General features: G+C 42.6%; 1 protein-coding gene across 1 annotated transcript in view; it reads right to left on the bottom strand.

Annotated features, from left to right (window-relative positions):
• Window positions 1-6201: 6201 nt before the first annotated feature.
• The window catches only part of LOC128656981 (oocyte zinc finger protein XlCOF6.1-like), a 186739-nt gene continuing 167380 nt past the window's right edge, over window positions 6202-25560 (bottom strand). The window contains exon 7 of the mRNA XM_053711191.1: window positions 6202-7080. Coding sequence (XP_053567166.1) covers window positions 6287-7080 — 794 coding nt within the window. The 3' untranslated portion in view covers window positions 6202-6286. The remainder of the gene's footprint in view (window positions 7081-25560) is intronic.

Below are 25560 nucleotides of genomic sequence, written 5' to 3'. Positions count from 1 at the left end.
AGTTTTGAAAACGAACAATAATGTCTCTTGGCGGGGCATCTGCTGCCGGTTTTGGTCGGAGCGCCCTATGTGCTCTGTCTAGAATAAAGTGTGGTTGATCTCCTTCAGAAGAGTTTGCCATCTGGGCAAAAAGACCCTGTAGAAAGGGTGTGATTTCATTGGTTTGTATGGACTCTGGGATGCCCCTGAACCGCAAGTTGTTACGTCTGGTGCGGTTCTCGATGTCATCTATTTTGTCCTCCAACTCCATCGAATGTTGTTGTTGATTTTTAACTTTAGAAGATAAATCTGCCATTTTCTGGGATAGAATGTATTCGTGCTCCTCCAGGGAGTCAACTCTTCGGCCTAGATCACCTATTTCCTTCTTAAGATCTGCACACTCTGATTTTATACACGTTTTGACTTGATCAATCAGGTCCTCCATAGCTTTAAAAGTAATGGGAGACTCTTTTCCGGCCACAGAGGTTGTGGGAGGGGGGCTGTTTGATGCATCTGAGTCCTCCTCCAATTCGCCTGCATTATGAGGCGGCTCAGGGGGGGGATTTTCTTTATGTGTAAATTTTCCAGCTTGTCTGAAAAAATCGTTCATCCCATCCTGGGATTTTTGAGATGTCTTCTGATGCTTATCACTTTTGGGCCCTTTCCTTTGTGACATTTTTGCTGGGAGAGAGAGTCCAAGGTTAGATTGCGAATTTTGGTGTTCTTAGAGGGTATGTATGTATTGTGGTTGCGTTGAACGTGATTTATATTGGTTAACCCCACTCTCCAGGGAAAGTGCCCTCACCGGGCGATGCCGGGAAAAGGGAGGAGGATATGACCCACTGTTATTACTAGCAGCAGGAAATGGGAAGAGAGCGGGGTATCAATATGTCTCCCCCAAAGGGAGATACAGAGTGAGAACTATGTGAGTCCACTATTCAGAGGTGAGGCCTTAGGATGAGAGGGGTATTTTAACAGTCACACAGATGTAGCTTCTGATGCAAGCAAGCTTAACACACTTGCCCTCTACCCCCCCTTGCCAAAATTATGTAAGGTCAGTTAGGTGTGTGGGTATACAAGATAGGCAAATTGCTGTTTCTCTCAGTTGTATATCACAATTGCACCACGGTCTCTTGTGTGTTTATACTTTAAAGTTGCGTGGCAGGTATTATTTTGATGTCCTGCTGTGTCTTAGATGGGGTTCAGTCGTTCTCTTGGTCAAGCTGTAAATCATCTATGGTAGATGAGCGTCTGACTAGACCAAGCCGCAGACCAAGTCAGATGTGCACCGGAGCGGAGCCCCGACCCTCCGGTGCGCAAGTAAAAAGGCAGTCCGGTGTTGCGGATATCCTCGGAGTAGCGCCTTCATAGAGTATCTGAGCTCCCTCTTAACGGAGGCTCTAACGCCCACGTGTCTGTCAGTAATGTGCTTAGTGAAGGTTACACTCACCGATGTGGGGCTTCGGTATACCGGTCTTTGGATGCTCCTATATAGCGATCTGGCCGTTTGTCTGCCGACTGGGGGATTGAGTTCCTTATGGGGTCAGCTCCCACCGCTACAGATAAGATCCTCTGTGTAGGTTCCCTCGCGCCGTTGGATTAGGCGCTGCGGCGCATCTCAATAGGCCCGGCTCACTAATAACTGTTTCCTTGGTGCCCCGTTGGTGAGAAGACTGCCGATTACAAAGAAAAAGACATGTTCGTGTTCCTTAAATGGCCATGATCACATTCATGTGCTTAAGAGTTCATAGTGAGTTAGTTGTTAGGTAAATATTGCTCAGAACACCCGGCTTGCTTCAGGAGCTTTAATAAGTAGCGGCCATCTTGGTCAGCCGTTCGCTCCGCCTCCTTCCAATTTACTTTTATCATCAAATCGGCTTTGTACTCTTGGTATTCTTTAGTTTAAAGTGTAACCTAAGTAGGCTCATATATTCATTTGTGAGCACTTGAAGGCCACCTCTTTTCTCAGTGCATTTTGACAGTTTTTATTACAGTTAGACAGTGCTAATTCATGTGTGCCTTATAGATAACATTGTGCTCACTCCAATGGAGTAATTTATGATTTAGAACTTGCCTAAAATGCAAGTCTATCAAAATAACTGAAATAAGGGGGCAGTTTTAAGAGGCTTAGATACAAGGTAATCACAAAGGTAAAAAGTATATTAATATAACCGTGTTGATTATGGAAAACTGGGGAATGGGTAATAAAGGGATTATCTATATTTTTAAACAATAACAATTATGGAGTAGACTGTCCTTTTAACTTGTAATAAACTTGTTAGCTGCTACCTTTTTTTAAGAATAACCATACTGCATATTATTTGGAAAATCTTGTAAAATATATCTATAGTTGTTCAATATATTGAACAGAATGTTGTTCTGTATTCTTCAAATCCTGTGACTGAGGCAGATATTGATGTATCTATGTCAGTACGCATTTTCGAAATATTTTCTATTAGTGTTTGTATCTCTGGATGTTGCCCTAGTCTGTTGTGCAGCATTATCTTTGTATAGTGTCTGCTCTCTGGCTGCACATGTCCGTTAGGATTACACCACTAATTTACCAGTGTGCCTTATGTAACCAATACTGATATTTTATTACATATCATATGGTGTCCAATTTTTCATGTGGACCCCCAAGATAAAATGTATATGTAATAAAAAAGCTTTGGATCAGGCCTAAGTTTGTGACCAGTAGAAAAATAAAGATAGCAAGAGAATGAAGAAAAATTGATAATAGGAGTAAATGAGAAAGTTGCTTAAAATTGCATGCTCTATCTGAATCACAAAAGAAAAAAATTGCGTTCAGTGTCCCTTTAAGTATTGTGTGATGAGTTTATAAAGGTTATTCTTACCCACCACAGCACACACAATATAAAAAGAACAGTTAGTGAGCTGTGCCAAGGCAATAAGGTCTCTGGTTCAGCTGAATGATGTACAGGTTAGGAAACATGTTTTCTTGCCATAAAACTGTAAAACGTCTTCAGCTTGTGGGACACAAATATAACTATTTTGCTCCACTGGACTAAACACAATTGTTTAGCTTGATTCTTTGGTTGCCAAATGACACTGTTCACATACTCCTTGTTATAGTGGTTATTTCATCTGTGGATCCAGATGTATTCAAATAGCTAAAAAAAAAAAAAATTATGCTTACCTGATAAATTTCTTTCTCTTATGGTGTATCCAGTCCACAGGTTCATCCATTACTTGTGGGATATTCTCCTTCCCAACAGGAAGTTGCAAAGAGGACACCCACAGCAGAGCTGTCTATATAGCTCCTCCCCTAACCCCCACCTCCAGTCATTCTACCGAAGACAAGTAAGAAAAAGGAGAAACTATAGGGTGCAGTGGTGACTGTAGTTTTAAAAATAAAAACACCTGACTTAAAGTGACAGGGCGGGCCGTGGACTGGATACACCACAAGAGAAAGAAATTTATCAGGTAAGTATAAATTTTGTTTTCTCTTGTAAGGTGTATTCAGTCCACGGGTTCATCCATTACTTGTGGGATACCAATACCAAAGCTTTAGGACACGGATGAAGGGAGGGAAAAGGCAGGAACTTAAATGGAAGGCACCACTGCCTGTAAGACCTTTCTCCCAAAAATAGCCTCCGAAGAAGCAAAAGTATCAAATTTGTAAAATTTGGAAAAAGTATGAAGCAAAGACCAAGTCGCCGCCTTACAAATCTGTTCAACAGAGGCCTCATTTTTAAAAGCCCATGTGGAAGCTACCGCTCTAGTAGAATGAGCTGTAATTCTTTCAGGAGGCTGCTTGCCAGAGAATGGCTGGGGGTGGGGGTTAGGGGAGGAGCTATATAGACAGCTCTGCTGTGGGTGTCCTCTTTGCAACTTCCTGTTGGGAAGGAGAATATCCCACAAGTAATGGATGAACCCGTGGACTGGATACACCTTACATGAGAAAATGTGCACAAAAAAAGAATGCACGGTTTGATAATGGAAATAAACTGGAAACTTTAAAATTGCATGTTCTGTCTGAAAAAATATAAATAACAATGTGTGTATATATATATATATATATATATATATATATATATATATATATATATATATATATATAAAGTATCCCACAAAAGTGAGTACACCCCTCACATTTTTGTAAATATTTTATTATATCTTTTCATGTGACAACAGTGAAGAATTGACACTTTGCTACAATGTGAGTGTACAACCTGTATAACAGTGTAAATTTGCTGTCCCCTCAAAATAACTCAACACACAGCCATTAAATGTCTAAACCAATGGCAACAAAAGTGAGTACACCCCTAAGTGGAAATGTACAAATTGAGCCCAATTAGCCATTTTCCCATCCCGGTGTCATGTGACTCGTTAGTGTTACAAGGTCTCAGGTGTGAATTGGGAGCAGGTGTGTTAAATTTGGTGTTGTCGCTCTTACACTCTCTCATACTGGTCACTGGAAGTTCAACATGGCACCTCATGGCAAAGAACTCTCTGAGGATCTGAGAAAAAGAATTGTTGCTTTAAATAAAGATGGCGTAGGCTATAAGAAGATTGCCAAGACCCTGAAACTGAGCTGCAGCATGGTGGGCAAGACCATACAACGGTTTCACAGGACAGGTTCCACTCAGAACAGGCCTTGCCATTGTCGATTAAAGAAGTTGAGTGCCATATACAGAGGCCATCTTTAGGAAATATATACGTATGAGTGCTGCCAGCATTGCTGCAGAGGTTGAAGGGGTGGGGGGTCAGGCTGTCAGTGTTCAGACCATATGCCGCACACTGCATCAAATTGGTCTGCATGGCTCTCGTCCTAGAAGAAAACCTCTTCTAAAGATGATGCACAAAAAACCCGCAAACAGTTTGCTGAAGACAAGGAGACTAAGGACATGGATTACTGGAACCATGTCCTGTGGTCCGATAAGACCAAGATAAACTTATTTGGTTCAGATGGTGTCAAGCATGTGTGGCGGCAACCAGATGAGGAGTACAAAGTGGTGGTGGGAGTGTCATGATCTGGTCCTGCATGAGTGCTGCCGGCACTGGGGAGCTACAGTTCATTGAGGGAACTATGAATGCCAACATGTACTGTGACATACTGAAACAGAGCATGATCCCCTCCCTTCAGAGACTGGGCCGCAGGGCAGTATTCCAACATGATAATGACCCCAAACACCTCCAAGACGACCACTGTCTTGCTAAAGAAGCTGAGGGTAAAGGCTATGGACTAAACCCTATTGAGCATCTGTTGAGTATCCTTAAAAGGAAGGTGGGGGAGCGCAAGGTCCACCAGCTCCGTGATGTAGTCATGGAGGAGTGGAAGAGGACTCCAGTGGCAACCTGTGAAGCTCTGGTGAACTCCATGACCAAGAGGGTTAATGCAGTGCTGGAAAATAATGGTGGCCACACAAAATATTGACACTTTGGGCCCAATTTGGACATTTCCACTTAGGGGTGCACTCACTTTTGTTGCCAACGGTTTAGACATTAATGGCTGTGTTGAGTTATTTTGAGGGGACAACAAATGTACACTGTTATACAGGCTGTACACTCACTACTTTACATTGTAGCAAAGTGTCATTTCTTCAGTGTTCTCACATGAAAAGATATAATAAAATATTTACAAAAATGTGAGGGGTGTACTCACTTTTGTGGGATACTATATATATATATATATATATATATATATATATATACACACACACAGTATATATATATATATCTATCTATATATATATATATATATTTTTTTATTTTTTTTTCTATAGCATATTGAGCACCTAATCTGGTGAGGACAATTATGAGCAAATAAATTGTGATGAAACAAAGGTTATGTGCAGTATTAAAGTAACTATTTGACAGGTTTTTCTGTATTTTCTGTATTCCACACTGTGGTGGAACTTGAGGGAAGTCCCGCCTTCCTATGCGTCTGTCTCCAAGTGCCACCAGAGACCTCCAGGGACCAGCATTCCTGCTTTTGGGATTGCTACTCAGCTTACAGCCTTATCCACTGTGAAAACTTGCTTTTCCTGGCCTCCCGAGTGGCTGAGCTGTATAAAAAGCAACTGTATTTGTGTCACAGTTTCCACACTTTATCTGTCCCTAATTATCATCAGCATACAAGTTAAAACATACATAGGTTTTAACATGGTGGCTCCCATTACTTTATAGAAATTCATGGGAATGGGAAAGCCAACAATTTTCAGTTACATTACAGGAAAGAAGGACAAAATAAATAAAAAGTATATAGCAAAATATTTTTTATATATTAACACTTTATATTACAATCTCAAAGTGATTAATGCCCTTTCAGTAACAAGATTTCCTATCAGGGTAAAATATTTCCAACATTCATAACATTAAAATGCATTCTCTCCTTATGAGTTTTCTGATGAGTAATAAGATTTGATTTACGATTAAAACATTTCCCACATTGAGAACATAGAAATCCTTCCTCCCCTGTATGAATTTTCTGATGCCTACTAAGAGATGATTTCAAAGTAAAACATTTCCCACATTCAGAACATGAAAATGTTTTCTCTCTTGTATGAATTCTCTGATGCTTAATACAGTATGATTTCAGAGTGAAACATTTCCCACAGACAGAACATGAAAATCTTTTCTCTCCTGTATGAATTTTCTGATGATCATTAAGAGTTGTTTTCAGAGCAAAACATTTCCCACATTCAGAGCATGAATATCCTTTCTCACCTGTGTGAGTTTTATGGTGCCTAATAAGCGTTGATTTCAGAGTAAAACTTCTGCCACATTCAGAACATGGAAATGCTTTCTCTCCTGTATGAGTTTTCTGATGTCTAAAAAGATCTGATTTCAGAGTAAAACATTTTTCACAGTCAGAACATGAAAATGCTTTCTCCCCTGTATGAATTTTCTGATGGCCAATAAGATTTGATTTTGTTGTAAAACATTTCCCACATAGAGAACATGAAAATTCTCTCTCTCCAGTATGGATTTTCAGATGTTCGATAAGAGATAATTTCCTGGTAAAAGATTTCCCACATACAGAACACACATTTTGTCTGTGGCTTTGATTTTGAAGAAGATTGAATGAAGCATCAGCACTCTGAGCATAACTGGGATTATTGCAGTTTGTAAATTCAACTGTTGATAAGAAACACAATGGAAAAATTGTTATTTATTTATAACATAATTTATCTTGAGAATATTTTAACTGCTCTGAATAGGTGTCTACTACAATGGGCTAAGGTTTAAGGGCTGTTAAAAAATATGGGATGTTTGGAAGTCCTTAAAAATATTCCCTAATATCCTGTAAATTACTGAAATAAATAGAAATGACTGCTGTTGTATTTTTTACTTGTGTTTCTTACATTTATTAAGAGCTTTGAAAAATGGTTTTCATAGACAATCTTAGTAATTTAATTATTTCAGTTCTAAAACTACTCTTCTTAACTTTTACTTGTGTGCACAAATCATTCAGCTTTATTTTTTTGTAGAATGTTGCATTTATACCACATGTAATTAATTATAATTTTATATTAATAAAAAAAAGTAATTTATGCTTATACACATAATTTATGTAATAACGTACCTGAGAAATTAATTTATTTCATGGTGGCGAGAGTCCACAAGCTTGTTACTGATGGGATATACATTTCTACCAGGAGGCGGCAAAGTTTCCCAAACCTCAAATGCCTATAAATACACCTCCCACCTCACTTATACCTCAGTTTAATGTATAGCCAAGTTGGCGAGGTGAATAAGGAGCAAACGCATAAAAAAGAGGAGCAGGAAAAAAGATGTGCTTTATATAATAAAATCTAAACCTCACAAAAAAATGGATGAGCCTCGTGGATTCTTGCCACCATGAAAGAAAGAAATTTATCAAGTAAGTTCTTACATAAATTATGTGTTCAATAATCATGGGAAGAACACCATGAAATATAGGTTTTCCAAACCTTGTGGTATATTTTGCTTGTAACAGGCTTACAAGCCTGAATCATAGTGTTAATCACAGAGTCAGAGAAACCTCTATGACTGAGGACTAAACGTTCAATTTCCATGCCATCAAATTTACAGATTTGAGATCTGGATGGAAGAATGGGTCTTGAGACAGGAGGTCTGGTCTGAGAGGAAGAGGCCAAGGCTGGCAACTGGACATTTGGACAAGGTCCGCATACCAAAACCTGAGGATATATATATATATATATATATATATATTTAGTTGCCAAACATCACATGCTCCTTAATACAGCAGTATTTTTAAGAGGAAATGGGAAACAATGCTATGAAAATAATAAAGTTATAATAAAACATTGATGAAGATGTAAAATTAAAGTTGCATATAGCTCTCTAAAAATTGAGAGAGCACAGAGTCTCATGGCAAATACATATATTTATACACATTATAACTTTAAAAAAATAAAGTGCCTTCCATGTGTCTTAAAGAAAAAATCAGCAGAGGTAATAGTAGAGGAGTATAATTTCGATCTGTAAAGGGAGGCAGCCAATGAATCCCTGCAACCGAATTTACAGAGAGCCCTAGAATAGATTTCCCATAGGCGAAAACATGGTATCATCAGGCAATACTCCCTTCACATCCCTCAGATAATCACTGTACTTAGAGAGGAACTGAGCTTCAATATGGTTAGAAGCATCTTTCACTGAAGAATCAAGCACATCATGCTTCACCACCTCCTAAGAAGGCAAATTTTTTAAAACTGAGGTATGAGTGAGGTGGGAGGTATATTTATAGGCATTTGAGGTTTGGGAACTTTTGTCTCCTCCTAGTAGGAAGTTCAGACCAGCAGGTGGAGAGAAGACTAGAGTCCCAGGGGAATGCATGTGAGACCATGGCCGCTTCATATTAAAGAGAGACACCTGACACCTGACTCACGAGGATGATAAACGGTTCTAGCTGCTATCCTTAGTTTCTTACCCATCCATATCTATGAAATTATGACTTATTGGAATGAGCAAAGGAGGGAAGAGGGCAGATGCAGAGGTAGACACGTGAACATGTAAGTGATTTTGGTAAGCTGCGCCATCTTAACAGCTGCTATATGGCAACACCATGAAATCGCATCGTCATGTTTGGAGGAAAGGTCATTTTACATGCAGGATAACAGGGAAAAATACTTTTTGTCTAGCATAGTTTTGGATCATTATATAAGAAAACACCTAAATGTAGAAGGCCTTTTGTATTCCATTTAAATGTAGGTGGTCAAGGTCAGTTTGGGGGAGATTTTGAGGGAATGACTCAGCTTTGATATCAAGCGGGGAGAATAGGTCAGGAACAGAGGTATCTGGGTCTGTAATGAATAATGTTAAATCATCTGCAAATAGGGCAAGTTTTTGGAGGGTGTTGTTGAGTAAGAGACCGTGAATATCCAGAGACTGTCTTATAGCCACTGCGTGGGGTTCTATTGCTAACGTGAAAAGGAGGGGGAGAGACGGATACCTTGTCTTGTGCCAACTCCTCTGATTCATACTGTGGAGGAACCTGGATAGCAATGCAGAACTGATAAAAAAAAAAAGCCAAAAGCCTCGAGGCTGTGAAACAAGTATTCCCATCTGACCCTGTCAAAAGCCTTTTCAGCATCCATCAGGGTGAGCATTGGGATCCCAATTTCGGTCACCTCAGTGAAAATATTTAAAAGGCGCCACGTATTGTCAGTCTTGTCTACCTGTAATAAAGCCCACCAGATCTAAGTGAACAATTGAGGGAAGACGTGGTCCCAATTTGTTAGCTACAATTTTGGCATAGAGTTTTATTGTCAATGATTATCAGGGAGATTGGGTGATAATTCTCACATTTAGAGTGGTCCTTGTTATCTTTTGTTAAGGTAAAAATTGAGGCCTCTAAGAATTCAGACCTGGGAGAGACAGAGAAGAATGTGTGATTACAGAACCTAATGGGAGGATGGAGAGGTCAGCTACCAGGGATTTGTAAAAATAAAATTTATGCTTACCAGCTAAATTATTTTCTTTCCTGGCAGGGAAAGTCCACAAATTCCTTCATAACTGTTGGGAATACAACTCCTGGCCACCAGGAAGAGGCAAAGACAGCTCAGCCAAAGCCTTAAAGGGACATAAAACCCAATTTTTTTTCTTTTCATGATTTAGATAGAACATAACATTTTAAACAACTTTCTAATTTACTTCTTGTGAGTATATGTACGGTTGCAATTTCTTGAGGGCCCATACAAGTGCCAGACATTCCTTCTCCACCGCCGTGTAGCCTACCTCCCTGGCAGCAGCTTCCTACTGATGTAGGCTACGGGGTAGTCTTGCCCTTCTTCGTCTACCTGGCTTAGCACTGCTCCCAAATAAAAGAAGTGAATACAGCGCCAACAAGAGGCCAAGGGATAAATATACTCACAGAGAGATAAAAGAAGATTATTTAATGAACCATGTTAAAAAGCATCAGTAAAAAATGTAAAAAACACATATAGATAAAATTACAAAAACAGGAATATCTTGCAGGAGCGGCTAAAGCTGATAATTACAATAAAAACAGAGATAATCACAGGTGATCAGTGTGAGTGGTACACCAGATTAAGAGTGTAAACTAGTGAAACAGAATAAGCCTAAGTACAACTATAACAAGTGCATCAAGCAAGAAATTAATAAACAATAGTACAAACAATAATGTAAAAAATAGGGTGTCAAAAAATAGAAAAATTCACTGCAGTGCAAAAAGAGGGTCAAATAGTAAGTGAGTGCAAATGGATATAACAAATGCTAGCTACTAATCCAGTGAGGTAAAGATATAATTAAATAAAATACACAATATGCAATAACATCTGTTGGCGCTCTACAAATAACCGATAATAATAATAATAATAACATAAAAAATATATTCCAAAAAAGTGTTCCAAAAAAGTTGATCAACAAATGTTAGTGAAGAACAAAAATAAGTCAATCAAAACCAAAAAAATGAAAAAAAATGGGTGATGAAAAACAAGGTGAAAGTGAGGAAATTGGTTCCTTCAATATTAGTAGCTGATTGGATCCTAGCACCTGTCAGCTGCTCCTATGGTATCCTAAAAAGTGTCCCTGAAAAGAAGAAATTCACAACATAGTGTATCCAATATGAGAATGAAGTAAAATAATGCTTACCAATATGTCAACGCGTTTCTGCCCTCAAAAAAGGGCCTTTCTCAAGACTAAAATATTGGTAATGGCAGCTAGCCTTATATACAGTTTAGAAGTAGCCTATATGTTAGTTTAATTGATTAATTGTATTGTTTGGGCGCCAAATCCCTCCACTTCCTGTGTAACATCTAAAAGATTCCCCCATAAAGTGTTACATCACTTCCTATGTAACATCTAAAAAAGGCGCTGCCAGGACGGGGGCAGAGATCAAGGCAGACTTAAGGCTCTGAAAGGCATTTTCACATTCTGGGGACCACAGTACCTGTCGGGGCAGTCTTTTACGAGTCAGGTCGGTCAGGGGTTTGGGGAGGGTGCTATAATTGGGGATGAACCATCGGTAATAGCCTGCAGTTCCTAGGAAGGCTAAGATCTGGGTCTTGGTTCAAGGGGTGGGCCAGTTTGCCACTGCCTCAACCTTGGCCGGCTCCGGCTGCTGCTGCCCACAGCACACTCGGTGGCCCAGGTACTGGACTTCCGAGCGGCCTAGGGTACATTTCTCGGGCTTCAGGGTCAGCCCGGCGGCTTTGAGGCGATCTAGAACGACGCCCAGGTGGATCAAATGGTCCTCCCAGGTGTCGCCAAAGATGGCAATGTCATCCAAGTAGGCACAAGCATAGTCTTGGAGGCCATCCAGCAGGCAATCCACCATCCTCTTAAAGGTGGCTGGAGCGTTCTTCATCCCAAACGGTAGAGGCCGAAAAGGGGTGATGAAGGCGGACTTGGGAACGGATTCAGGGTCTAGTGGGATCTGCCAATACCCCAGAGGTCAAGGAAGTGACCCCTGACAATTTTATCTAAGAGGTCATCGACGCGGGGCATGGGGTAGGCGTCGGTTGTGGTTCTGTCATTGAGCTTACGGTAGTCAATGCAGAACCTGGTAGTACCATCTTTTTTGGGGACCAGTACCACCGGGGAGGCCCTGGGACTGTTGGACGGTTCAACAACACTGAGATCCAACATTCCCCGGAGCTCCTGGTGCATACTGTCTCTGACAGTTTCAGGTACTCTGTAAGCTGCCTGCCTCAGGGGAGCTTGTTCCGGGGTTTCCACTCGGTGCACAGTCGCTGTGGTGTACCCAGGGACATTGGAGAACATCTCCTGCCGGTCATCTAGTAAATGCTAGTAAATGCTGGTCCTGCTGTCCCTGTCCAGCCGCTAACCTCTCATCCAGGATTATGTTGGCTCTCCGAGTCTTCCACAGCCAGAGCACAGATACTGGCTACGTCTTGGGGTCTTTCTACATACTCCTTGAGCATGTTCACATGAAAGGTCAGTTGAACCCGGTCATCAGAGCATTTTGCTACAAGGTAAGTGGTGTTATTCAATTGTTCCACCACCCGGTAGGGCCCTTGTCAGGAAGCCTGTAACTTGTCAGTTTTGACAGGCTTCAAGGCTAGAACCCTCTGCCCTACTGTGAGAATTCGGCTACCAGCGTTACGGTCGTACCACCGTTTCTGTCTCCTTTGAGCGCCCTGAAGGTTCTCCGCAACATGGCAGTGAGATCCTTCAGCCGATCCCTGAACTTCAGGACGTACTTCACAATAGAGTGTCCTTCCTCCCTGGCTGATCCCTTCCAGTGGGCTCTTAACCAGTCTAGGGGCCCCCTTATTTTCCAGCCATACAGCAGCTCAAAGGGTGAAAACCCAGTGGATTCCTGGGGCATCTCTCTGTAGGGAAATAGGAGGTGTGGCAGGAATTTGCGAGTGGCTGAGAACGTCCGAAGCAATTGCTTCAGTGTCCCGTTAAACCACTCACAAAGCCCATTGGTCTGGGGGTGATATGGGGCACTGTACAGGGGTTTTATCCCACACAGTTCCCATAACTTTTGGGTGACCTCAGCTGTAAACTGGGTCCCCTGGTCAGAGACCATTTCTCAGGGTAAGCCTACCCTGGTGAATATCCGGAGCAAAGCACTTGCCACTTTCTCCGCCTGGATATTCACCAGGATACCTAGTGGCATAGTCTACTACCGTGAGTATGTATTTTTTCCCGGAGGGCCCTACTATATCCACAGCGTTTCTGCTAAAGGGTTCATCAATAACGGGGAGAGGGTTAAGGGAGGCTTATGTATGGTCCCCGATTTTCCCTACCTTCTGACACACCACGCAGGTCCTACAATATTCCCTAATTTCTCTCGTGATTCTGGGCCAGAAAAAGACCTGAGTAAGGCGGTGGTGTGTTCGGGAGTTGCCTAAATGTCCGGCCAAGGGGATCCTCATGCCCTATTAGCAGCAGGTCAGACCGATATTGTTTTGGTACCACCAGCTGGCGTTTGGGCACTGGCCCTTTCTTCCTCCGGGAGACCCGATACAACAGGCCATTTTCCCATTGGAACCGTTCCTCCCCGGGGCCCTGGGGATCAGTCCTTACTCGGTCTCGGAAGGGGGCAAGGATCGGGTCGCTCAGGGTCTCTTGGGCGAATTCAGAGGGGGAGGCCCAGGATAGTTGGTCGGGAAGGAGGGCAGGGACCGGGGTTGGGCGTTGGGGAGTGAGGGTAGGGTGCTGGAGCACTCACCCAGGCTGTTGGTTGGGGGTGTCTTAGCTGGGCTGCCGGCTGCTGTCGGGCCTGACTGGGGCATTCCCGCCTGAGGTGGCCAGGGTGTCCGCAGGAGAAACATCCCTGTGAGTCCCTGACTCCGGACGGAGGGACAAAGGCCGGGCGGCCTGGGGGCTTATTGGTAGCTGCTGGGGGGCGGACTACAACCGAAGCTGGGCGGGGAGTCGATTGCGGGGCAGAGAGAACTTGGAGACGGGCATCTGCGTACTGATCTGCCAGGACAACCACCTGGGCTGCTGTGGTGGGCCGACGGTCATGGACCCATTCTTTAATCTCAACTGGAACATGGTTATAGAAATGCTCCAGTAGGAAAAGCTGTGCCACTTCGGCTCCATTGGTGGCATTGCAGCTGGCTAGCCAGGAAGCCATCGACTGGGTGAATTGGTGGGTCCATTCTGTGAAAGGCTGTCCGTCCTGCTTCCTTAGAGCCCGGAAATTCTGCTGGTGGGCCTCTGGCGTGAGCCCATATCGGGCAAGGATATGGTCTTTCACTTTGTTATAATCCTTTTAGTCCTCCTAAGGGGTAGTGTGGAAAGCTGCCAAAGCACCGATCAGGACAGACAGTCTATCGGCATAGGCTACCCCCTGCAGTTTGCATTGGGTCTCAAAGACCTGAAGATAACAGTCAATATCCTCCTCCTCTTCCTTGTAGACTCGGAAGGCCCCATGGGGTAGCTATGCGGTCGGGGAGCCTGCACTCCGTGGGCTGATGGAGCCCCTCCTATGGACTGGTGGAGTTCCGCTAACTTGAGTTGGGTAACATCCGAGATGATCTTGTTGATGACCTCCTCTGGTGGCCGGGTGTCATACAATGCCAACCGCCACTCCATTTCCCGCTGTATATCAGACATGGACGTCCCCGGGGTGGATACTCCCTCCGATAATTCCCCTAGCTCTTGTCCCCCCCCAGGGGCTATCAATTCCCAAAAGAGTGGAGCTCTGGGGCAAAGGGCTGCTGGAGCGACCAGGGGTAAAGTTAGAGCAACCAGGGGTAAAGTTAGCGGGTTTCCTGCTGTCCTGTGGCCGACTGAGAGTTCCAGGAGCCCGGCAAGCCTGAGAGGGGTTAGGCGGGTGTCCGTTGTGAGGTGGCCGACAGGAAGTTCCAGGAGCCCGGCCAGCCTAGGAGGGTTTTCCTGGTCATAGACCAGCTCTTCTCTTAACAAGTTTTAAAACACAAAAACCAAGCCAACAAAAGCAAACAAAAAGCTTCCAGAGATTGTGGTTGCCAAAACCACTGAGAAACAACAGGGGTGAGGTTGTAGGGGTTTAACCCTTGCAGCCCGGTATCCGTGACACTTCTATTATCAAATTATCTTTGTTTTCTTGTTATCCGTTGTGGAAAAGCAGAAATGTAAGCTCAAGAGTGTGCACGTGTCTGCAGCACTATATAGCAGCAGTTTTGCAACAATGTCGTCCATTAGCAGGGTCACTAGATGGCAGCACTATTTCCTGTTGTGTAGTGCTTCAGGCATGTGCACGCTACCTACCTAGGTATCTCTTCAACAAAGAATAACATGAGAATAAAACAAATTTGATAATAGCAGTAAATTGTAAACTTTTTAAAAATTGTGTCCTCTATCTGAATCATGAAAGAAAATTTTGGGGTTTAATGTCCCTTTAAGTATCTCTCCCACTTCCCTTGCTCTCCCAGTCATTCAGCCGGGGGGAAAGTAGGAGAAACACTAGGGCATTAAAGGTGCAGGAAGATAAGGGAAAAAAACGTTGCATTAAAAATAACAGGGTGGGTTTGTGGATTCTTCCTGCCAGGAAAGAAAATAATTTATCAGGTAAGCATACATTTTGTTTTCTTTCCAATGGCAGGGAGAGTCCACAAATTAATTCATTACTGTTGTGAATCCTATACCCAAGCTAGAGAGGACACAGAATGAACAGGGAAGGAAAACAAGGCAGGCTGACCTTAACTGAAGGCACCACCACTTGAAGTACTTTTCTCCCAAAGGAATCCTCAGCTGAGGCAAAAACATCAAACTTGTAAAATTTATAAAAGGCATGCAAAGAGGACCAGGTAGCCGCCTTCCAGATTTGTTGCATAGAGGCTCCGTTCTTAAAAAACCCAAGAGGAGGAGACTGCACAGGTAAAATGAACCGTAATCCTCTCAGAAGTCTGTGGACCAGCTTCCTTATAAGCCAAATAAATGATACTCCTCAGCCAAAAAGAAAGAGAAGTCACAGAGGACTTCTGCACCTTGCAGAAGTCCTCCTTACAAAACAAACAAGGAAGAAGCCTTGGTTGCATGAAGATAGAATTTCAAACCATGTACAACAGCCAGGTGAGCAACAGATGTTCCTTCCCAGAAGAAGGTACTACAATTTCCTGATTGCTATTGTGGTCAGAGACAACTTTAGGAATAATATCTAACTTTGTACGTAAAAACAGCCTTATCCCCCTGGAAAACAAGATAAGGGGTATCACCAGTGGCGTATTTAAATTTTGTGCTGCCCTAGGCACTCAAAATTCTGCTGCCCCCCCTCCCCTCCTAGGCTTTAGTCCTTTTTTTGGTCATAATATTTTTTAGTCAAGGTGTAACGTGACTATTTTTATTTAATTTTTTTTTGGGGCCAAAGGAAATGTTCATAATGGCTTGCAAAATACTTGCATAGACTCAGGTCATATATATATATATATATGTAATTTGGAATCTGATAAACTGGGATGAACCCAGAAGAGGTCAAGCCTTCAGAGCATTGAAGATCACTTGAAGTTCCAAAATGTTGATCGGGAGGAGAGATTCCTTTCGAGTCCATAGGCCCTGTGCCTTCCTGGCACCCCAAACAGCTCCCCATCCTGATAGACTTGAGTCCGTAGTCTCAATCTCCCAGGATGGTCTCAAAAAAGGATGTCCCTTGGGACAGGTGATCTGGACAGAACCACCAAGAGAGCGATTTTCTCGACCGGTTGTCCAGAGAAATCTGTTGAGACAGATCTGAATGATTGCCATTCCACTGCCTCAGCAAGCACAGCTGAAGAGGTCTGAGATGGAATCTGGCAAATGGGATGACATCTATGCTGCACACCATAAGTTTAATTACCTCCATACACCGGGCCACAGAGGGCCTTAAGGAGGTCTGGAGGGCAAGACAATTGGAAGTAATTTTACATCTCTGGTCTGTAAGAAAACATAATTTATGTAAGAACTTACCTGATAAATTCATTTCTTTCATATTAGCAAGAGTCCATGAGCTAGTGACGTATGGGATATACATTCCTACCAGGAGGGGCAAAGTTTCCCAAACCTCAAAATGCCTATAAATACACCCCTCACCACACCCACAAATCAGTTTAACGAATAGCCAAGAAGTGGGGTGATAAGAAAAAAGTGCGAAAGCATAAAAAACAAGGAATTTGAATAATTGTGCTTTATACAAAAAAATCATAACCACCACAAAAAAAGGGTGGGCCTCATGGACTCTATATGGGCTAATATGAAAGAAATGAATTTATCAGGTATGTTCTTACATAAATTATGTTTTCTTTCATGTAATTAGCAAGAGTCCATGAGCTAGTGACGTATGGGATAATGACTACCCAAGATGTGGATCTTCCACGCAAGAGTCACTAGAGAGGGAGGGATAAAATAAAGACAGACAATTCCGCTGAAAAATAATCCACACCCAAAATAAAGTTTAAATCTTATAATGAAGAAAACTGAAATTATAAGCAGAAGAATCAAACTGAAACAGCTGCCTGAAGTATTTTTCTACCAAAAACTGCTTCAGAAGAAGAATACACATCAAAATGGTAGAATTTAGTAAAAGTATGCAAAGAAGACCAAGTTGCTGCTTTGCAAATCTGATCAATCGAAGCTTCATTCCTAAACGCCCAGGAAGTAGAAACTGACCTAGTAGAATGAGCTGTAATCCTTTGAGGCGGAGATTTACCCGACTCGACATAAGCATGATGAATTAAAGATTTCAACCAAGATGCCAAAGAAGGCAGAGGCCTTCTGACCTTTCCTAGAACCAGAAAAGATAACAAATAGACTAGAAGTCTTTCGGAAATTCTTAGTAGCTTCAACATAATATTTCAAAGCTCTAACTACATCCAAAGAATGCAATGATCTCTCCTTAGAATTCTTAGGATTAGGACATAATGAAGGAACCACAATCTCTACTAATGTTGTTAGAATTCACAACCTTAGGTAAAAATTTAAAAGAAGTTCGCAACACCGCCTTATCCTGATGGAAAATCAGAAAAGGAGATTCACAAGAAAGAGCAGATAATTCAGAAACTCTTCTAGCAGAAGAGATGGCCAAAAGAAAACAAAACTTTCCAAGAAAGTAATTTAATGTCCAGTGAATGCATAGGTTCAAACGGAAGAGCTTGAAGAGCCCCCAGAACCAAATTCAAACTCCAAGGAGGAGAAATTGACTTAATAACAGGTTTTATACGAACCAAAGCTTGTACAAAACAATGAATATCAGGAAGAATAGCAATCCTTCTGTGAAAAAGAACAGAAAGAGCAGAGATTTGTCCTTTCAAGGAACTTGCAGACAAACCTTTATCCAAACCATCCTGAAGAAACTGAAAAATTCTCGGAATTCTAAAAGAATGCCAGGAAAAATGATGAGAAAGACACCAAGAAATGTAAGTCTTCCAGACTCGATAATATATCTTCCTAGATACAGATCTACGAGCCTGTAACATAGTATTAATCACAGAGTCAGAGAAACCTCTTTGACTAAGAATCAAGCGTTCAATCTCCATACCTTTAAATTTAAGGATTTGAGATCCTGATGGTAAAAAAGGACCTTGTGACAGAAGGTCTGGTCTTAACGGAAGAGTCCACGGTTGGCAAGAAGCCATGCGGACAAGATCCGTATACCAAAACCTGTGAGACCATGCTGGAGCCACCAGTAGAAAAAAACGAGCATTCCTTCAGAATCTTGGAGATTACTCTTGGAAGAAGAACTAGAGGCGGAAAGATATAGGCAGGATGATACTTCCAAGGAAGTGACAATGCATCCACTGCTTCCGCCTGAGGATCCCTGGATCTGGACAGATACCTGGGAAGTTTCTTGTTTAGATGAGAAGCCATCAGATCTATTTCTGGAAGTCCCCACATTTGAACAATCTGAAGAAACACCTCTGGGTGAAGAGACCACTCGCCCGGATGTAACGTTTGGCGACTGAGATAATCCGCTTTCCAATTGTCAATACCTGGGATATGAACCGCAGAGATTAGACAGGAGCTGGATTCCGCCCATACCAGTATTCGAGATACTTCTTTCATAGCCAGAGGACTGTGAGTCCCTCCTTGATGATTGATATATGCCACAGTTGTGACATTGTTTGTCTGAAAACAAATGAACGGTTCTCTCTTTAGAAGAGGCCATGACTGAAGAGCTTCTGAAAATTGCACAGAGTTCCAAAATATTGATTGGTAATCTCACCTCCTGAGATTTCCCAAACCCCTTGTGCTGTCAGAAACCCCCATACAGCTCCCCAACCTGTCAGACTTGCATCTGTTGAGATCACAGTCCAGGTTGGAAAAAAAAACAACTGATTTGTGGGTGTGGTGAGGGGTGTATTTATAGGCATTTTGAGGTTTGGGAAACTTTGCCCCTCCTGGTAGGAATGCATATCCCATACGTCACTAGCTCATGGACTCTTGCTAATTACATGAAAGAAATATCCTTATGGATACGGAATCTATTATCGTACCCAAGAATTCCACCCTTGTACTGGGAACCAGAGAACTCTTCAATCCATGAGATCGAAGAAGTAGAAGAGCTCTTGAATGGTCCTCTGTCAGCCAACAGGAAGGAGCCTGAACCAGGATGTCGTCCAAGTATGGAGCTGCTGCAATACCTCTGGATCTCGTCACCGCGAGCAGAGCCCCCAGAACCTTCGTAAAGTCTCTTGGGGCAGTAGCTAGACCAAATGGAAGAGCAACAAACTGGAAGTGCTGGTCCAGAAAAGCAAATCTTAAGAACTTGAAGTGATCCTTGTGTATTGGCACATGAAGGTAAGCATCCTTCAAGTCTATTGTAGTCATGAACTGTCCCTCTTGAACTAAGGGCAGAATGGACCTTATTGTCTACATCTTAAACAATGGCACTGACAGGAACTTTTTTAAGCACTTTAGGTTCAGAATCGTGCGAAATGTACCCTCCCTTATTTTGGACCACAAAAAGGTTTGAGTAGTACCAGCTAGAGGTACCAGCACAATTACTCCCAGGGAGGAGAGATCCCTCAAGCACCCTAGAAAAGCTTCTTGTTTTTCTGGTCTTGAAGACAGGTTTGATAAGAGGAATCTGCCCCTGGGTGGATGAGTTTTGAAACCTATCCTGTAAACTTGTGCGATGACCTCCAGAACCCAAGGGTCTTGTACGTCCCCAAGCTAAGCCTCCACAGAGATAGTCTACCCCCAACACGATCCAGCAACGGATCGGGGGCCGCCCCTTCATGACAATTTTGTTTCGGTCGGGCTTCTTATTCTGTTTGGACTTATTCCAAGATTGAGACGATTTCAAAGTTCCCTTCGACTGCTCAGGCTTTGTGGAGGGCTGCTGGCGTTGGGATTTATCCAAACGAAAGGGACGAAAATTATGACCCTGTCCTTTAAGTTTATTCTTCTTATCCTGCGGTAGAAAGGCACCTTTGCCCCCAGTGACCGTGGATATGATTGAGTCCAGGCCTGGACTGAAAAGAACCTTCCCCTTAAATGGAAAGGAAAGTAATCTAGATTTTAAAGTCATGTCCGCAGACCAAGACTTCAGCCAGAGTGCCCTAAGGGCTAGAACAGAAAAACCTGATGTCTTGGCATTTAGGCGAATGATCTGCATATTGGCATCGCAGATAAAAGATTAGCTATCCTCAAGGCCTTAATTCTTTCCTGGATCTCGTCAAGTGGAGTTTCCACCTCGATCATCTCCGATAGAGAGTCGCACCAATAGGTAGCGGCTCCAGCCACCGCAGCAAACGCCGCTGAAGGTTGAAACAAATACCCTGTGTGCTGAAACATCTTTCTTAACAGAGTTTCTAGCTTCTTATCCATGGGCTCCTTAAACGACAAACTATCCTCAAGCGCGATAGTAGTGCGCTTAGCAAGCATGGAGATAGCTCCATCCACCTTAGGGACGGAACCCCACAACTCTAATTGAGATTTCTGGAACCGGGAACAATTTCTTAAAGAAGAAGGGGAAAAAGATCTAAGTCTCTCCCATTCATTCTTAATAATATTTGCCATTTTTACAGGAACCGGGAAAGTCTGTGGCACCACCCTGTCCTCATAAACCTTATTAAGCTTAGTAATAGAAGGTTCCTCTGGTAATTTAGGTTCTGGAACCTCTAAAGTAGCCAACACTTCTTTTAACAGAAAACGTAAATGCTCGATCCTAAATCTAAAGTCTGGTTCCTCCGCAGCCGGAGGTTTAGAGGCAGCAGATTCCGACCCAGAAAGAGCATCCTCTGAAGTATCAGGGGCATCCTTGTCAGCGGATAATCTAGTATCAGATAAATCCAACAAGTTGGTAGATGACCACTAGGAAGGATAGCAATATTTGACCTTTGTTTCTAGCTGTTCAGTAAATTCTGGCGGTAAGAGGGCCCCTCCCGAAGGAGGATCAGCAGTGCAATGGGAAGCTGCCTGTGTAATAGAAGATGACTGAAGGGAACTCACCTCACGGGACGAAGACCCCTCAAAGGTGGACGGCTCAGTGGTACTAAACATCTTAGGTTTCCTAGATATAAGTACTTTATCAAAGCATGTGGAACATAATTGAGCAGGCGGGTATACCGTAGCCTCCTCACAATAAAAACAGGTATTAGATTTAGTTAAAGAGGGAGTACCCTCTAACGTATCAGAGTCCTCCATAGCTTGTGCTTTCAAGATAGACTATAGACAAAGATAAATGCCACCTTTATACCCCCCAATGGCTGGGGCATTCACCACCTCCTTTGACCCAGGCCCCACAGAGAAAACGATTTGTCTCCTTTAAACCGCACAGTCAGGAAAGAGGAAATCAATGAGTCCACACCTGGTCATGTGGTTTGCCATGCAGGACCGCCCCTACTCCTGGATTAAGCGCGCCAAACCTAACAGGCTGCGCAGTTATCCAAAAACGAAAGTAAAACCTGAATATTCCAACATCTGCCTGAGTCTTATCTCACACATCTCGCAGCATAAAACATAATAAAACAAATTATGCGTAAATTCCCCCTGTTCAATAATCCCCTTCCGGAGATATTAACCTTTGATTCCATACAAATAAAAGGAGTCACACTGTGACCCTGTCTTCTTGCGTTATCATAGGAGTATAAAATGAAAGTATCTTACCGGAATCACTGCCGTGGGACACACAGCCTCTTAAGTTTGACAGTCTTGTAGCATCGCACCTGACATGGACTTGAGTGACAGAAGCGGGCAGTAAAACTTGGCAACACTGATTGCTTAGGAGCCGTTAATAGGAGTCTGGATGGTTTTGCAGAAAGACTCTCCCTGCATCTCCAGACCCTAACATTTGTCAATGTTCTCACTGACAGGCTGACTTAAAACTCCAGTGCCATATCGAAGGGTACTACCCTCCATAAGAGACCACTCCGAATCTTCTGACACTTCTCTGCCATCCTCCTATGACGAAAGGCAAAAAATGACTGGGGCACAGATATTATCTTTGCAACAAAAATTCTCACTGCTCTTCCAAACTGTATCCTCTGTGTCCACCATAGTTATCCTGGAGATCTACCTCCCCTTAGACAAAATATACATACTCTCCCTGACCACATAAAAGGTATTTTATGTTTTTTCTTCCATCTGCTAATCTTTGTATGTTTATCACAGATGCTCAGGTGTTGACATGGAAACAGGAGACTTCAGATTGTATTTTATTTAAAGGGACATAATACTCATATGCTAAATCACTTGAAACTGATGGAGTATAACTGTAAAAAGCTGACAGGAAAATATCACCTGAGCATCTCTATGTAAAAAAGGAAGATATTTTACCTCACAATCTCCTCAGCTCAGCAGAGTTAGTTCTGTGTAAAAAGTTATACTTCACCTGCTCCCAGCTGCAGGTAAAAATAAAAAAAAAATGAAGAAATGGACAGCAGCCAATCAGCATCAGCAGTGCTGAGGTCATGAACTCTTACTGTGATATCATGAGATTTCATAGTAAGCTTCCTTTACCTGATTGGTGAAATAATATGAGAGTTGACGATGCTCATCCTTTCAGCTGTCCCAGGACAGACACACTAAAATGCTAGAAATCCTTTACAATGGGAGGTGGCTACTGAGGAACTTTTGAGGTAAAATATCTTTCTTTTTTACATAGAGATGTTCAGGAGATATTTTCTAGTCAGCTTTTTACAGCTATGCTGCATCACTTTCAAGTGTTTAAACATTTGGGTATTATGGCCCTTTAAATGAGCGAAATGTTATCGATATCTGTTAATATACTCCTTTATTTGGTTGTCATGTAACCTAATAAAAAAATCAATAAAACATAATTTATGCTTACCTGATAAATTTATTTCTCTTGTAGTGTATCCAGTCCACGGATCATCCATTACTTATGGAATATATTCTCCTTCCCAACAGGAAGCTGCAAGAGTCCACCCACAGCAAAGCTGCTATATAGCTCCTCCCCTAACTGCCATATTCAGTCATTCGACCGAAAACATGCAGAGAAAGGAAAAACCATAGGGTGCAGTGGTGACTGTAGTTCAAATGAAAAAATTACCTGCCTTAAAGTGACAGGGCGGGCCGTGGACTGGATACACTACAAGAGAAATAAATTTATCAGGTAAGCATAAATTATGTTTTCTCTTGTTAAGTGTATCCAGTCCACGGATCATCCATTACTTATGGAATACCAATACGAAAGCTAAAGTACACGGATGATGGGAGGGACAAGGCAGGTACTTAAACGGAAGTTACCACTGCCTGTAAAAAACCCTTTCTCCCAAAAATAGCCTCCGAAGAAGCAAGGTATCAAATTTGTTAAATTTGAAAAGTATGAAGCGCAGACCAAGACTCCGTCTTGTAAATCTGTTCAACAGAAGCCACATTTAAAAAAGGCCCAAGTGAAAACCACAGCTCTAGTAGAATGAGCTGTAATCCCTTCAGGAGGCTGCTGTCCAGCAGTCTCATAAGCTAAATGAATTATGCTTTTTAACCAAAAAGACAGAGAGGCTGCTGAAGTCTTTTGACCTCTCCTCTGTCCAGAATAGACAACAAACAAGGTGAACGTTTGATGAAAACTGTAGTAGCTTGTAAGTAAAACTTTAAAGCACAAACCACGTCCAATATTGTGTAATAGACGTTCCTTCTTTGAGGAAGGATTAGGATACAAGCATGGAACAACTATCTCTTGAGTGATGCTCTTGTTAGATACCACCTTAGGAAAAAACCCAGGTTGGTACGCAGGACTACCTTATCCGTACGAAGGACCAGATAAGGAGAATCACATTGTAACACAGATAACTTGGAGACTCTACGAGTCGAGGAATTAGCTACCCAAAAGGAACTTTCCAAGATAAAGATTGATATCTATGGAACAAAAAAGGTTCAAACGGAACTTCTTGAAGAACCTTAAGAATCAGGTTTAAGCTCCATGGCGGAGCAACAGTTTTAAACACAGGCTTGGATCTAACCAAAGCCTGACCAAATGCCTGAACGTCTAGAATACCTGCCAGACGCTTGTGCAAAAAAATAGACAGAGTAAAAATCTGTCCCCTTTTAAGGAATTAGCTGACAACCCTTTTCTCAAAAACATCTTGGAGAAAAGATAATATCCTGGGAATCCAGACTTTACTCCATGAGTAACCCTTGGATTCATAACAATCAGATATTTACACCATATCTATGTTCAATTTTCCTAGAGACAGGCTTTCATGTCTGTATTAAGGTATCAATGACTGACTCGGAGAAGCCATGCTTTGATAACATCAAGCGTTCAGTCTCCAGGCAGTCCATCTCAGATTGATTCTATTTAGATGGTTGAAAGGACCCTGAGGTAGAGGGACCTGTCTCTGAAGCAGAGACCGTGATGGAAAGGATGACATGTCCACCAGATCTGCATACCAGGTCCTGCGTGGCTACGCAGGCGCTGTCAAAAACACGAAAGCCCTCTCCTGCTTGGTCTTGACCTCCGGAGGAAATCCCACTCCCCCGGAAGAAAAGTCTGACGACTTAGAAAATCCACCTCCCAGTTCTCAACACCTGGGATATGGATAGCTGATAGACAAGAGTGAGTCTCTGTCCAGTGAATTATTGTAAGACTTCTAACATCGCTAGGGAACTTCTGTTCCCCCTTGATGGCTGATGTAAGCCACAGTCGTGTATATTGTCCGACTGAGTATGATGTACCTCAGAGTTGCTAACTGAGGCCAAGTCTGAAGAGCATGGAATATCACTCCCAGTTCCAGAATATTTATTAGAAGGAGGGTCTCCTCCTAAGTCCACTATCCCTGAGCCTTCAGGGAGTTCCAGACTGCATCCCAACCTAAAAGGCTGGCATCTATTGTAACAATTGTCCCATCTGACCTGCGGAAGGTCATACCCTTGGACAGATGGACCCGACATAGTCACCAGAGAAGAGAATCTCTGGTCTCTTGGTCCAGGTTTAACAGGGGGACAAATCTGTGTAATCCCCGTTCCTCTGACTGAGCATGCATAGTTGCAGCGGTCTGAAATGTAGACCTGCAAACGGTACTATGTCCCTTGCCGCTACCATTAAGCCGATTTCATTCATGTACTGAGCCACTGAAGGGCGCGGATGGGATGAAAAAAACACGGCAGAAATTTAGAAACTTTGACAACCTGGACTCCGTCAGGTAAATTTTCATTTCTACAGAATCTATCAGAGTCCCTAGGAGGGAAACCCTTGAGATTGGGGATAGAGAACTCTTTCCTTGTTCACTTTCCACCCATGTGATCTCAGAA

This window comes from Bombina bombina, chromosome 4 (assembly GCF_027579735.1).
Source record: "Bombina bombina isolate aBomBom1 chromosome 4, aBomBom1.pri, whole genome shotgun sequence".
NCBI lineage: Eukaryota > Metazoa > Chordata > Amphibia > Anura > Bombinatoridae > Bombina > Bombina bombina.
The sequence above is the reverse complement of the archived record's forward strand: the minus strand, read 5'-3'. Positions and strand labels throughout refer to the sequence as shown.